The following is a 15535-nucleotide window of genomic DNA, read 5'->3' on the forward strand; positions in this document are numbered from 1 at the left end:
GGTTAAGTCTTCGGAAGTATACCTTTCTAAGAATTTGTCCAGTTCTGCCAGGTTGTCCATTTTATTGGCATGGAGTTGCTTACAGTAGTCTCTTAGGATGCTTTGTATTTCTGCGGTGTCTGTTAAGACTTCTTTTTCATTTTCTAATTTTATTGATTTCAGTCCTCTCCCTCTTATTCTTGATGACTCTGGCTAATGGTTTATCAATTTTGTTTATCTTCTCAAAGAACCAGCTTTTAGTTTTATTGATCTTTGCTATTGTTTTCTTTGTTTCTATTTCATTTATTTCTGCTCTGATGTTTATGATTTCTTTCCTTCTGCTAACTTTGGTTTTGTTTGTTCTTCTTTCTCTAGGTATTTTAGGTGTAACATTAGATTTTTTATTTGAGATTTTTCTTGTTTCTTGAGGTAGGCTTGTATAGCTATAAACTTCCCTCTTAGAACTGCTTTTGCTGCATCCCATAGGTTTTGGATCGTCATATTTTCATTGTCATTTGGCTCTAGGTATTTTTTGATTTCTTCAGTGAACTCTTGGTTATTTAGTAACGTATTGCTTAGACTCCATGTGTTTGTGTTTTTTACGTTCTGTTCTCTGTAATTGATTTCTAATCTCATAGCGTTGTGGTAAGAAAAGATGCCTGATATGATTTCATTTTTCTTAAATTTACTGAGGCTTGATTTGTGACCAAAAATGTGATCTATCCTGGAGAATGTTCCATGTGCACTTGAGAAGAAAGTGTAATCTGCTGTTTTTGGATGGAATTTCTTCTAAATGTCAATTAAATCTACCTGGTCTATTGTATCATTTAAAGCCCTTGCTTTCTTATTAATTTTCTGTTTGGATGATCTGTCCATTGGTGTAAATGAGGTGTTAAAGTCCCCCACTATTATTGTGTTACTGTCGATTTCCTCTTTTACAGCTGTTAGCAGTTGCCATATGTATTGAGGTTCTCCTGTGTTGGGTGCATGTATAATAGTTATATCTTCTTCTTGAATTGATCCCTTGATCATTATGTAGTGTCCTTCCTTGTCTCTTGTAACATTCTTTATTTTAAAGTCTATTTTATCTGATAGGAGTAGCACTACTCCAGCTTTCTTTTGATATCCATTTGCATGGAATATCTTTTTCCATCCCCTCAGTTTCAGTCTGTATGTATCCCTAGGTCTGAAGTGGGTCTATTGTAGACAGCACATATATGGGTCTTGTGTTTGTATCCATTCAGTGAGCCTCTGTCTTTTGGTTGGAGCATTTAATCCATTCACGTTTAAGGTAATTATCAACACATATGTTGCTATTACCATTTTCTTAATTGTTTTGGGTTTTTTTTGTAGGTCATTTTCTTCTCTTTTATTTCCCACTTAGAGAAGTTCCTTTAGCCTTTGTTCTAGAGCTGGTTTCGTGGTGCTGATTTCCCTTAGCTTTTGCTTGTCTGTAAAGCTTTTGATTTCTCCATTGAATCCTAATGGGATCCTTGCTGGGTAGAGTAATCTTGGTTGTAGGTTCTTCCCTTTCATCACTTTAAATATGTCATGCCACTCCCTTCTGGCTTGTAGAGTTTCTGCTGAGAAATCAGCTCTTAACCTTATGGGAGTTACCTTCTATGTTATTTGTCATTTTTCCCTTGCTGCTTTCAATAATTTTTCTTTGTCTTTAAGTTTTGCCAGTTTGATTAGTATGTGTCTCAGTGTGTTTCTCCTTGGGTTTATCCTGTATGGGACTCATTGCGCTTCCTGGACTTGGGTGGCTATTTCCTTTCCCATGTTAGGGAAGTTTTCAACTATAATCTCTTCAAATATTTTCTCGGGTCCTTTCTCTCTCTCTTCTCCTTCTGAGACCCTATGATGTGAATGTTGTTGCGTTTAATGTTGTCCCAGAGGTCTCTTAGGCTGTCTTCATTTCTTTTCATTCTTTTTTTTTATTCTGCTCCACAACTGTGAATTCCACCTTTCTGTCTTCCAGGTCACTTATCCGTTCTTCTGCCTCAGTTATTCTGCTATTCTGATTCCTTCTAGTGTAGTTTTCATTTCAGTTATTGTATTCTTCATCTCTGTTTGTTTGTTCTTTAATTCTTCTAGGTCTTTGTTAAATATTTCTTGCATCTTCCCGTTCTTTGCCTCCATTCTTTTTTGGAGGTCCTGGATCATCTTCACTAACATTGTTCTGAATTCTTTTTCTGGAAAGTTGCTTATCTCCACTTCATTTAGTTGTTTTCCTGGGGTGTTATCTTATTCCTTCATCTGGTGCATAGCCCTCTGCCTTTTCATCTTGTCTATCTTTCTGTGAATGTGGTTTTTGTTCCACAAGCTGCAGGATTGTAGTTCTTCTTGCTTCTGCTGTCTTCCCTCTGGTGGATGAGGCCATCTAAGAGGCTTGTGCAAGTTTCCTGATGGAAGGGACTGGTGGTGGGTACAGCTGGCTGTTGGTCTGGTGGGCAGAGCTCAGTAAAGCTTTAATTCGCTTGTCTGCTGATGGGTGGGGCTGGATTCCCTCTGTGTTGGTTGTTTGGCCTGAGGCAACTCAACACTGGAGCCTACCCGGGCTCTTTGTTGGTGCCAATGGCGGACTCTGGTAGGGGTCACGCCAAGGAGTATTTCCCTGAATTTCTGCTGCCAGTGTCCTGTCCTTATGGTGAGACACAGCCACCCCCCACCTCTGCAGGAGACCCTCCAACACTAGCAGGTAGATCTGCTTCAGTTTCCTAAGGAGTCACTGCTCCTTCCCCTGGGTCCCGATGTGCACACTACTTTGTGTGTGCCCTCCAAGAGTAGAGTCTCTCTTTCCCCCAGTCCTGTCAAAGTCCTGAAGTCAAATCCTGCTAGCCTTCAATGTCTGATTCTCTAGGAATTTCTCCTCCTTTCCTAGGTTAGGAAGACTGACGTGGGACTCAGAACCTTCACTCCAGTGGGTTGATTTCTGTGGTATAAGTGTTCTCCAGTTTGTGAGTCACCCACCCTGCAGTTACGGGATTTGATTTTATTGTGATTGCGCCCCTCCTACCATCTCACTGTGGCTTCTCCTTTTGTCTTTGGATGTGGGGTATCTTTTTTGGTGAGTTGCAGTGTCTTCCTGTTGAAGATTGTTCAGCAGTTAGTTGTGATTCCAGTGCTCTCACAAGAGGGAGTGAGAGCACGTCCTTCTACTTCGCCATCTTGAACAAACCTGTGACTGGCCTCTTTCCACATAATTTTCAATGTCTGCAAAAGCCTATATGGACATTCTGTGATTTATTTAATCAATCTCCTGTTAGTCCTTCAGATTTTTCCCAAGATTTTGCTATTATAAGCAGTGTTGTAATAGACAAATCTATCACAGATAGATCTATACTCTAAGACCATTTCTTTAGGCTATACCTTAGAAAATGGAATTTCTAGATAAATATTATTTTAAAATATAAAGTCTTTCTTGGTACAATGTATCAACTTGCTTTCTAGAAACGTTTTTATCATATTAAATTCATATTGACCATGTGTCATAAAGACTGCCTTCCATATCCTCACCAAAACTTGGAACTGTTACCCCTTTATAGCTCTGCCTATTTGATACTTAAGAGGTAGCATTACCTTTCCATTTTCTGTAAGTGTATTGCCTATAGGCATTTCATTTGTGAATTGCTTAAAAACAGAAACTTCACAGCAGTACATCTGTCTAAGATGAAATTGGAACCTGAAATAGTACAATTAAGCTTCATATAATACATAAATATGGGTTGAAGATTAGGATTTAACAGAACTCAAATAAGCAGCTAGATTTCCCTTATGGCACATCTTCAAAAACTCATCTGAAATCAAGGCATAAATTAAGCAATGGAAAATTATTGAATTGCTAACATCCAACTTTTGCCTAAACCACGTTACTTTTCAAAAACAAAGACAAAAACCTTATTATTACCCTTAGCTTCTCTTTCACTTTCAAACCAATATTCTTCAACTCAGTCCTTGAAAAGGGGAGAGACCTTATAACCCACATCTAGGTTCTTCCTGATCCACTTAAAACTGATTATCAAGACCCAGCTCCCTTGACGGGTGGTGGGATTGAATCCATGACAGAGGGTCACCATGAGTGGCACAGTCAGCAGGCCATCTGATGGTGGCAACTCAGCAGGTCAGTGTCTGGGGGTTCTGACCTTCAACCATACCAAAACAAGGCACTTTCATATAGGAGACTGCAAACTAGGGCCAGACATGTACAGTGCCCAACTCTAATCATTATTAAATCATCACGTAGGTAAACATTACTACTCATTTTTTTGCTGCCTGACCCACACCATTATCCAACTGACATCTCTCTCAGAGAAAATAATTTGCAGTAGACAAGAGCTGAAAATACTATGCAACTATGTATTTATTTAAATAGTGTATTTAAAATATAACTTTTTCTCTAAAAATTATAATGTACAAACACTATTGTCAAATATACATACAGAAAATAAAAGGGATTTGGACAGCAGGGAGGATAAATGGTTCCTGTCTGTACCACAATAGGTAGTACAGGTATTTGGGGACGTGTTTAGTGTTAGCATCTGTTTTCCTTAATTATCATGGAGAAAGAACTTCATGGAACTCTTCTACTGCAAAGAGTTTCTTTTTTTTTTTTTTCCTTTTCCCACAAATAATTCCTTCCAAGCCTGTCTAACAATATGTGGCTTATGATTTAGTCAAAATCTATCTTTACCATTAGCCCTTTGCGGGACGTATATCTAAATACCACAATTCCTAGGAGTCTAAGTTTGCCTTTAAAAAAGAACATAAAGAGAGAAACACCCAGCTCTACCCACCGCCAGTCCCTCCTGTCAGGAAATTTGCACAAGCCTCTTAGATAGCCTCATCCACCAGAGGGAAGACAGCAGAAGCAAGAAGAACTACAATCCTGCAGCCTGTGAAACAAAAACCACATTTGCAGAAAGATAAGATGAAAAGGCGGAGGGCTATGTACCAGATGAAGGAAGAAAATAAAACCCCAGAAAAACAACTAAATGAAGTGGAGGTACACAACCTTCCAGAAAAAGAATTCAGAATAATGATAGTGAAGATGATCCGGGACCTCGAAAAAACAATGGAGGCAAAGATCGAGAAGATGCAAGAAATGATTAACAAAGGCCTAGAAGAATTAAAGAACAAACAAACAGAGATGAACCCATAACTGAAATGAAAAATACACTAGACGGAATCAATAGCAGAATAATTGAGGCAGAAGAACAGATAAGTGACCTGAAAGACAGAATGGTGGAATTCACTGCTGTAGAACAGAATAAAGAAAAAAGAATGAAAAGAAATGAAGACAGCCTAAGAGGCCTCTGGGACAACATTAAACGCAACAACATTCACATCATAGGGTCCCAGAAGGAGAAGAGAGAGAGAAAGGACCCGAGAAAATATTTGAAGAGATTATAGTTGAAAACTTCCCTAACATGGGAAAGGAAATAGCCACCCAAGTCCAGGAGGTGCAGTGAGTCCCATACAGGATAAACCCAAGGGGAAACACACCGAGACACATACTAATCAAACTGGCAAAACTTAAAGACAAAGAAAAATTATTGAAAGCAGCAAGGGAAAAATGACAAATAACATAGGCAACTCCCATAAGGTTAAGAGCTGATTTCTCAGCAGAAACTCTACAAGCCAGAAGGGAGTGGCATGACATATTTAAAGTGATGAAAGGGAAGAATCTACAACCAAGATTACCCTACGCGTCAAGGATCCCATTAGGATTCGACGGAGAAATCAAAAGCTTTACAGACAAGCAAAAGCTAAGGGAAATCAGCACCACGAAACCAGCTCTAGAACAAAGGCTAAAGGAACTTCTCTAAGTGGGAAACAAAAGAGAAGAAAAGGACCTACAAAAGCAAACCCAAAACAATTAAGAAAATGGTCATAGGTACATACATATCAATAATTACCTTAAACGTGAATGGATTAAATGCTCCAACCAAAAGACACAGGCTTGCTGAATGGATGCAAAAAGAAGACCCATATATATGCTGTCTACAACAGACCCACTCCAGACCTAGGGACACATACAGACTGAAACTGGGATGGAAAAAGATATTCCATGCAAATGGATATCAAAAAAAGGCTGGAGTAGCGCTACTCCTATCGGATAAAATAGACTATAAAATAAAGAATGTTACAAGAGACATGGTAGAGCACTACATAATGATCAAGGGTTCAATTCAAGAAGAAGATATAACACTTATATATGCAACCAACACAGGAGCATCTCAATACATAAGGCAACTGCTAACAGCTGTAAAAGAGGAAATCGACAGTAACACAATAATAGTGAGGGATTTTAAACCTCATTTTCACCAATGGACAGATCATCCTAAATGAAAATAAAAAAGGAAACAGAAGCTTTAAATGACACAATAGGCCAGATACATTTAATTGATATTTATAGGACATTCCATCCAAAAACAGCAGATTACACTTTCTTCTCAAGTGCGCACGGAATGTTCTCCAGGATAGATGACATCTTGGGTCACAAATCAAGCCTCAGTAAATTTAAGAAAACTGAAATCATATCAGGCATCTTTTCTGACCACGACGCTATGAGATTAGAAATTAATTACAGGGGAAAAAACGTAAAAAAGACAAACACATAGAGGCTAAACACTAAGTTACCTAATAAACAAGAGATCACTGAAGAAATCAAAGAGGAAATCAAAAGTACCTAGAGGCAAATGACAATGAAAACACGATGATCCAAAACCTATGGGATGCAGCAAAAGCAGTTCTAAGAGGGAAGTTTATAGCTATACAAGCCTACCTCAAGAAACAAGAAAAATCTCAAATAAAAAATCTAACCTTACACCTAAAGGAACAAGAGAAGGAAGAACAAACAAAACCCAAAGTTAGCAGAAGGAAAGAAATCATAAACATCAGAGCAGAAATAAATGAAATAGAAACAAAGAAAACAATAGCAAAGATCAATAAAACTAAAAGCTGGTTCTTTGAGAAGATAAACAAAATTGATAAACCATTAGCCAGACTCATCAAGATAAAGAGGGAGAGGACTCAAATCAGTAAAATTAGAAATGACAAAGGAGAGTTACAACAGACACCACAGAAATACAAAGCATCCTAAGAGACTACTAAAAGCAACTCTTTGCCAATAAAATGGACAACCTGGAAGAAATGGAAAAATTCTTAGAAAGCAATAACCTTCGAAGACATAATCAGGAAGAAATAGAAAATATGAACAGACCAATCACAAGTAATGAAATTGAAACTCTGATTAAAAATCTTCCAACAAACAAAAGTCCAGTACCAGATTGCTTCACAGGTGAATTCTATCAAACATTTAGAGAAGAGGTAACACCCATCCTTCTCAAACTCTTCCAAAAAATTGTAGAGGAAGGAACACTCCCAAACTCATTCTATGAGGCCACCATCACCCTGATACCAAAACCAGACAAAGATACTACAAAAAAAGAAAATTACAGACCAATGTCACTGATGAATATAGATGCAAAAATCCTCAACAAAATACTAGCAAACAGAATACAACAACACATTAAAAGGATCATACACCATGACCAAGTGGGATGTATCGCAGGGATGCAAGGATTCTTCAATATACGCAAATCAATCAATGTGATACACCATATTAACAAATTGAAGAATAAAAACCATATGATCATCTCAATAGATGCAGAAAAAGCTTTTGACAAAATTCAACACCGGTTTATGATAAAAACTCTCCAGAAAGTGGGCATAGAGGGAACCTACCTCAACATAATAAAGGCCATATATGACAAACCCACAGCAAACATCATTCTCAATGGTAAAAAACTGAAAGCATTTCCTCCAAGATCAGGAACAAGACAAGGATGTCCACTCTCACCACTATTATTCAACATATGTTTGGAAGTCCTAGCCTCGTCAGAGAAGAAAAAGAAATAAAAGGAATACAAATTGGAAAAGAAGAAGTAAAACTGTCACTGTTCGCAGATGACATGATACATAGAGAATGCTAAAGATGCCACCAGAAAACTACTAGAGCTAATCAATGAATTTGGTAAAGTAGCAGGATACAAAATTAATGGACAGAAATCTCTTGCATTCCTATACATTAATGATGAAAAATCTTAGAGAGAAATTAAGAAAACACTCCCATTTACCACTGCAACAAAAAGAATAAAATACCTAGGAATAAACCTAGCTAAGGAGACAAAAGACCTGTATGCAGAAAACTATAAGACACTGATGAAAGAAGTTAACAATGATACTAACAGATGGAGAGATATACCATGTTCTTGGATTGGAAGAATCAATATTGTGAAAATGAATCTACTACCCAAAGCAATCTACACATTCAGTTCAATCCCTATCAAATTACCAATGGCACTTTTTACGGAACTAGAACAAAAAATCCTAAAATTTGTATGGACACACAAAAGACCCCGAATAGCCAAAGCAATCTTGAGAACGAAAAACGGAGCTGGAGGAATCAGACTCCCTGACTTCAGGCTATACTACAAAGCTACAGAAATCAAGACAATATGGTACTGGCACAAAAACAGAAATATAGATCAATGGAAAAGGATAGAAAGCCCAGAGGTAAACCCATGCACCGATGGTCAACTAATCTATGACAAAGGATGCAAGGATATACAATGGAGAAAAGACAGTCTCTTCCATAAGTGGTGCTGGGAAAACTGGATGGCTACATGTAAAAGAATGAAATTAGAACACTCCCTAACACCATACACAAAAATAAACTCACAATGGATTAGAGGTCTAAATGCAAGACCGAACACTATAAAACTCTTAAAGGAAAACATATGAAGAACACTCTTTGACATAAATCAAAGAAAGATCTTTTTTAATCCACCTCCTAGAGTGATGGAAATAGAAACAAAAATAAACAAATGGGACCTAATGAAACTTAAAAGCTTTTGCACAGCAAAGGAAACCATAAACAAGACAAAAGGACAACCCTCAGAATGGGAGAAAATATTTGCAAACGAATCAACGGACAAAGGATTAGTCTCCAAAATACATAAACAGCTCATGCAGCTCAATATTAAAAAAAAAACAACCCAATCAAAAAATGGGCAGAAGACCTAAATAGACATTTCTCCAAAGAAGACATACAGATGGCCAAGAAGCACATGAAAAGCTGCTCAACATCACTAATTATTAGAGAAATGCAAATCAAAACTACAAAGAGGTATCACCTCACACCAGTTAGAATGGGTTTCATCAGAAAATCTACAAACAACAAATGCTGGAGAGGGTGTGGAGAAAAGGGAACCCTCTTGCACTGTTGGTGGGAATGTAAATTGATACATCCACTGTGGAGAACAGTATGTAGGTTCCTTAAAAAACTAAAAATAGAATTACCATATGACCCTGCAATCTCACTACTGGGCATATACCCAGAGAAAACCATAATTCAAAAAGACACATGCACCCCAATGTTCATTGCAGCACTGTTTACAATAGCCCTGTCATGGAAACAACCTAAATGCCCATCGACAGACGAATGGATAAAGAAGATGTGGTACATATATACAATGGAATATTACACAGCCATAAAAAGGAAAGAAACTGGGTCCTTTGTTGAGACATGGATGGATCTAGAGATTGTCATACAGAGTGAAGTAAGTCAGAACGAGAAAAACAAATATCGTATATTAACGCATATATGTGGAACCTAGAAAAATGGTACTGATGAACCAGTTTGCAGGGCAGAAATTGAGACTCAGATGTAGAGAACAAACGTATGGACACCAAGGGCTGAAAGCCGTGGGGGGGTGGGGGTGTGATGTGATGAGCTGGGTGATTGGGATTGACATGTATACACTGATGTGTATAAAATTGATGACTAATAAGAACCTACTATATAAAAAAAAAATAGGGCTTCCCTGGTGGCACAGTAGTTGAGAGTCAGCCTGCCAATGCAGGGGACACGGGTTCGTGCCCCAGTCCAGGAAGACCCCACATGCCGCAGAGCGGCTGGGCCCGTGAGCCATGGCCGCTGAGCCTGCGCGTCCGGAGCCTGTGCTCCACAATGGGAGAGGCCCCAACAGTGAGAGGCCCGCATACCGCAAAAAAAAAAAAAAAAAAAAAGATAAAACCTATTTATTAGGTTTATAGACATGTGTGCAATTAAAAAACAAAAACTACTGTTACCTTCAGAAAAAAAAATAAAAGAACATAAAAAGTTTGAATACTTACCAATACTGGTCAAGTTAGCAGAATGTCTTGGGGTAATCATACTAAAACATGAACATTTCTTAATGAGAGATTTAAGTCATTTAAAATATCCTTTGGGGGGCTTCCCTGGTGGCGCAGTGATTGGGAGTCCGCCTGCCGATGCAGGGGATACGGGTTCGTGCCCCGGTCCGGGAGGATCCCACATGCCGCGGAGCGGCTGTGCCCGTGGGCCGTGGCCGCTGAGCCTGCGCGTCCGGAGCCTGTGCTCCGCAACGGGAGAGGCCACAACAGGGAGAGGCCCACATACCGCAAAAAAAAAAAAAAAAAAAAAAAAAATATCCTTTGGGACTTCCCTGGTGGCACAGCGGTTGAGAGTCCGCCCGCCGATGCAGGGGACACGGGTTCGTGCCCCGGTCCGGGAAGATCCCACATGCCATGGAGGGGCTAGGCCCGTGAGCCATGGCCGCTGAGCCTGCACGTCCGGAGCCTGTGCTCTGCAACGGGAGAGGCCACAACAGTGAGAGGCCCGTGTACGGCAAAATAAATAAATATATAAATAAATAAAATATCCTTTGATCCTACACACAGTTAGAAAACTGAAAGCCTTTTCCCCCCTAAAGATATGGTCTGCCTGTGCCAGCCTTCTTAGTTGGTGAGCAAAAGTCAGTGTCACAGAGATTTCTGTTCCTGTAGCACTACAGAACAGTCAATGTACAAACCACATCATTTATAAAGAGAGGAAACTAAAAATGTATTTTATACCCAACCCACTCATGGCAAATTGGGATATTACTAATTTTGGATTGAATTGAATGTCACCTTGATTAAATTGTGTTCTTGATTACATTTTGTACTACTTTGTTACTCTTTTCCTTCTCTATCAAAAATGAAATGATAAAAAGTTTAAAATGGAACTCCAAAGTGACATGAAGTTCACTTTGCAAAACTTAGAACACAGAAGCCTCCCCAAGGAGCCTACTTTTATAGCTATGAAATGTTTTATCTAAATTTCAAAAATATCCAGGATCAACCAACAGGAGGGGAAAATGTATTCAGTAAACATCCATTTAGTATCCAATACGCCAAAGTCACTGTACATAGTAAGGTGAGAGGTGTGATGATAAAGGAGCTTTGTACCCTCGAATTGTTCAGTTTGGGGAGTTAATTTTCACAGCTTTTCAAATGATTACATGAATAACTTTAATATAAGACAGTATGTGACAAGAGCGGTAAGAGAGGTAAATACCTTCTGGCCAGGAAGGGTTTCATAAGGACGGAAACAAGAATTAGTGGAGGTGACAGGAAGGGCCTTTTCATGCTAATAATCTGAAAATCATCTTGCTAAAAGTATTTAAGCTATAACCATACTACAAGAGTGGTGACCATGGCCTTTCCACAAGCCTGGGGAACTGACATCCTCTCTAGAGGTAGAACAGTCTCCTGTCCTTCACCAAACCCTATAGTTTCCAACAACAAACAAGACTCTCCCCATCTAGAAGTTCTCTAGCTGGTTGGCAAAGGTGTAAAAGGGAAATTCACGCCTGTTCATGAACTATTTCCTACTGAGGACAGGAAGCTTATACGCTTAATGATCACCTCCCCATTCCCTTTCCCTATTTTCTCCCATCAGTTGAGACACGTGGGAAAGAACTGATACCTGCCCCAAAGAGACTAGAGCCTGATTCTCAGGCTGACTCAGATATTTTGGCAACATAAATTATCACAGATCCGCCAAATACATTTCTTTTTGAATACTTATACCTGCACCCTCAAATTCAGAATTGAAATCAATTGATGAAGCAGAATTAATTGAGCACCTTGTTAACAACTGAATGGGAAAAACAGATGGAGGAACCACAGTTACTGCTCTCTAACAAAGCACTTATAGCTGTCTTGGGAGAAAGACATATGAAAAGCTAACTAACAAGAAAGTATAAAAACATCAGAGGTAGTGCTGACAAATTTACACCATTAAAGTTTATTTAAAGGAAACATCAGTCGGGGTATGTGCCTATAAAATGCTTCATGAAAGAGGTGAGGCTTGTAGACATCACACATGTGCGGAACTGGAAAGAGCACATCAGTCCGGCAAAGGAAGGGGCTAGTGTGGGCAAAGGACACAACCTGGAACACCTTCGGGGTCTTGCTTGGGAAAGAGAGAGGGAGTCACTCTACCTGGGACAGAGAAAGCAGAAAAGATAATGTTGTGCAGGGATGTTGAGACCATCTGTGGAGGACCTTGAACTTTGACTAAAACATGTGTATGTATAAATGAGCCTATATCCATTTACTTAAAACTGGTTTAATATGCTTGGCTTTGGTAACTTTACCCCTAAATGATCATTTTAAAACTCTTTCATGAACACAAGATTTATATGAATTATGAAGTGTTGGGGTGGTTTTGAAACCAGGCCTTATAAAAGTATCACCCAATTTAACTGCTTATTAAAAATCCAGATCCCTAGTCATAACCCAGGAATATTCTAGAAAGAAATTTAAAATGTGACACAGAGTTATGTTAAAGGAGTTCAGGCTTGCGAGTCATTCATGATTTAAAATATGCCTCTACCACTTACTAATTGTGGGACCATAGGCATATCACTTAGCCTCTCTGAGCTGAGTTTCTTCATCTGTAGAATTAGTATAATGCCATATAGTTCATATGTTTATTGTGAGAATTAAATGAAATAAATCACACAAAGCACTTGGCCTAGTGTGTGGTTTCATGGTGCAGGCTCAATAAATGATACCTTATATAACTGTTCCCAGGTGGTGCCCATGAGAAAAGAACATGAAGGACAGACTGAAGACATTGTGTAAATGGATTGATTGGCTGTGGGCAGTGAGTGAGAGGGAGGTGTCAGAGGTAGCCCAGCTCTTGCACCTTACTGACTTACCAGTGCCCTCTCCTCTCTTATACCCAGATCACTCCATTCAGCCACAGTTGGGTCATTGCCTTTGTTCCAGCATTCTCACTCATTGCTACCAAAGTGCTCACTGCTCTGGGGACAAGTTAGGTAAAATCAAACCTTAAAGCACTGTGGTGAGTCACACTGTCTCTCTCATTGCAGCTGCCACCTCCAAGTGTGTCTGCCTATTGCCCTCCCAGTGCTTCAAGAGTGGAAACCAGCTCTTCTGCGTCAAAATGGGATCATCAATGAGCCAGAGAACAGTGAACATCTGTGAAGTAGGAGCTGTCAGGTGTGCCAACAGGAAAGTGGAAATACTGCATCCCGGGAGGTGTTAGACCTAACACAGTTACTGATAAACAGATTTACTGCCCCAAAATAATCCCTACAAAAGGACACTCTTGAACCAACAGCAGACTGTCATACCCAGGAGTTACCAACATAAATCCTTTTGTGTTCATTTCACATTATTGTTCTCCCTGCCTCCCGTGTCTTCTCCCCTGTCCAGTTCCCATCCATGATGCTCTGTAGCATACCCCTAGGTAATAACGTCCACATCAATCTAATAAATTCTTCTGTTCATGTTGCACTAAAATGATGGGACTTCTGAGGACCTTATGAAGCCTGTGGTATTAAGCATCCTGACAAGTAGAAATCAGAACAAAAACTGTAACTTTCTTCAGTGAATCAATAAGCATAGAAATCTACAACAACTTGTATAACACATTCTTGAAAACCAACCTTCATGCATTCACTCAACAAATAATTGTGAATGTCTACAATGTTCCCAGTACTGTTCAAGGTGCTGGGGAATCAGCAGTGACTAAAACATACAAAAGCCCTTGCCTTCATAAAGCTCACATTCATGTGGAGGAGGACATACAGAACATAAAATAAGCAAATAAAATATATGGTATGTTTGATGATGATAATTGCTATGGAGAAGATAATGCAAGGAAAGGTGAGTCCCATCCTTAATCCTCGTCTTACACGAGGAAATATTCTATAGTTAATAAGCATCACAGTAAGGATGATTGGACTCAAGTGGAAGTTGCCTTGCTTGAAGTAGTTAATAAACTTCTGGAGTTTTCTCCTTAGGAGACTCTCTTTGCCTCAGCTAAAGTGCATCAGAAAGCTTTTAAGCTAAAGTGTGTGATGGATGGAAAATCATAAGAGAACTTCAAAGGAATAATTTTTAAGGTAAGGCATATCTTTCGTATTAGGCCATACCAAGTAGACACCCACTTCTTAGAGTACCATTTTGAATTGGGGAAGAGAAACATCTTTGGAACAGCAGTTCTCAAACACGAGTGCACAGTGGAATCGCTTGGAGCATTTGCTAATATAGATGCCTGCGACCTAGCCCCAGTTTCTGGTTCAATAGTTCTGGGGTGGGGCCTGAGAATCTGTATTTCTAACAACTTTCCATGTGGGACTGCTCATGATGATCAGGGGTGTCGCATTGTGAGAACACTTAGCCTAGAAATGGAGTCATCAAACAGCTAATACAACTACTGAAATAATGATCTCGAAACTTCAGCCAGCCAATCTCCAAGCAGGTGAGTGGAAGCAGATTCCCTTCCTCTAAAACTCACTGGGATGCCCAGCTAATGGAAGGGGTCTATGAGTCACAGCCACCTGGCAGCACCCTCTTTAGACCTTATACATAAATCTCACTCCTCCGTCTCATTAATCATAAGATCTTGGCAAAAATATAAAACATCTTGGAATATCAAAGGCTAAGTATGAGGAAGGGAAAAACCAAGAAAGAGAAAACACATTTTCCTGGTGTAACGGCAATTGAGTGGGAATTGATCTTTGCCCAGGAGTCAGTGACGCAGCTTTTCCCCAGTCATGCCACCCTACACCCCTCTCACTACAAAAATGGTGCAGGCCACTCTTGTAAGCTTCGCGCCTTCAGCACTCCCAAGACGCCAAAGTGAGGGCAAAGTTTAGGCATGAAATATTCCCACATTCAAAGGAGAACCACCAACAACTGAGTCAAGACACTTTGCTCAGGACTGACGATTCTCACACCAGCTCCACACCTTTCCGGGCTGTACAGCAAGACTAGGGGTGGGAGGGGAGCCATAGGGAGCTGCAGGCGCAGGAAGGCAGTGCTCATAGTAAGAGTCCTGTTATCTCCCTCAAGTCCTTTTCTTCTCCTTGCCGAGGAGGAGGATGCTGTAAGTATCCACTGAAGCCAGGCAACCAAAGCCTTGAAAGAATCATTTGTTAGGGCACCGACATCCAGGATATACAGTGCTGCCCTCGACGGCTGGAGGCTGTGGAATCAGAGCTGCCACTGGTGAGCAGGTTGCTGGAGGAGTTTCTGGGAGGCATGGATTCACACCGGGAGAGTTCTCTCTTACAGGAGCACAAGACCACTTCCTGCCTAGGGCATGCTGAAGGCAGGATGATGACAGAGTGGTCTGCACTGTTTCCATAGTGACAAGGGAGTGCTG

At 39.9% G+C, this 15535-nt stretch overlaps 1 protein-coding gene across 3 annotated transcripts in view; it reads left to right on the forward strand.

The window, feature by feature from the left end:
• The window catches only part of C6 (complement C6), a 94350-nt gene extending 79320 nt beyond the window's left edge, over positions 1 to 15030 (forward strand). For 2 of the 3 annotated variants that reach the window (XM_033421203.2, XM_033421204.2), the window contains one exon: positions 13233 to 15030. In XM_033421203.2, coding sequence (XP_033277094.1) covers positions 13233 to 13408 — 176 coding nt within the window. In that variant the 3' untranslated portion in view covers positions 13409 to 15030. The remainder of the gene's footprint in view (positions 1 to 13232) is intronic. The other variant, XM_004265963.3, reaches the window with a different exon arrangement.
• The last annotated feature ends 505 nt before the right edge of the window (positions 15031 to 15535 follow it).

The sequence above is a fragment of the Orcinus orca genome, chromosome 3 (assembly GCF_937001465.1).
Source record: "Orcinus orca chromosome 3, mOrcOrc1.1, whole genome shotgun sequence".
NCBI lineage: Eukaryota > Metazoa > Chordata > Mammalia > Artiodactyla > Delphinidae > Orcinus > Orcinus orca.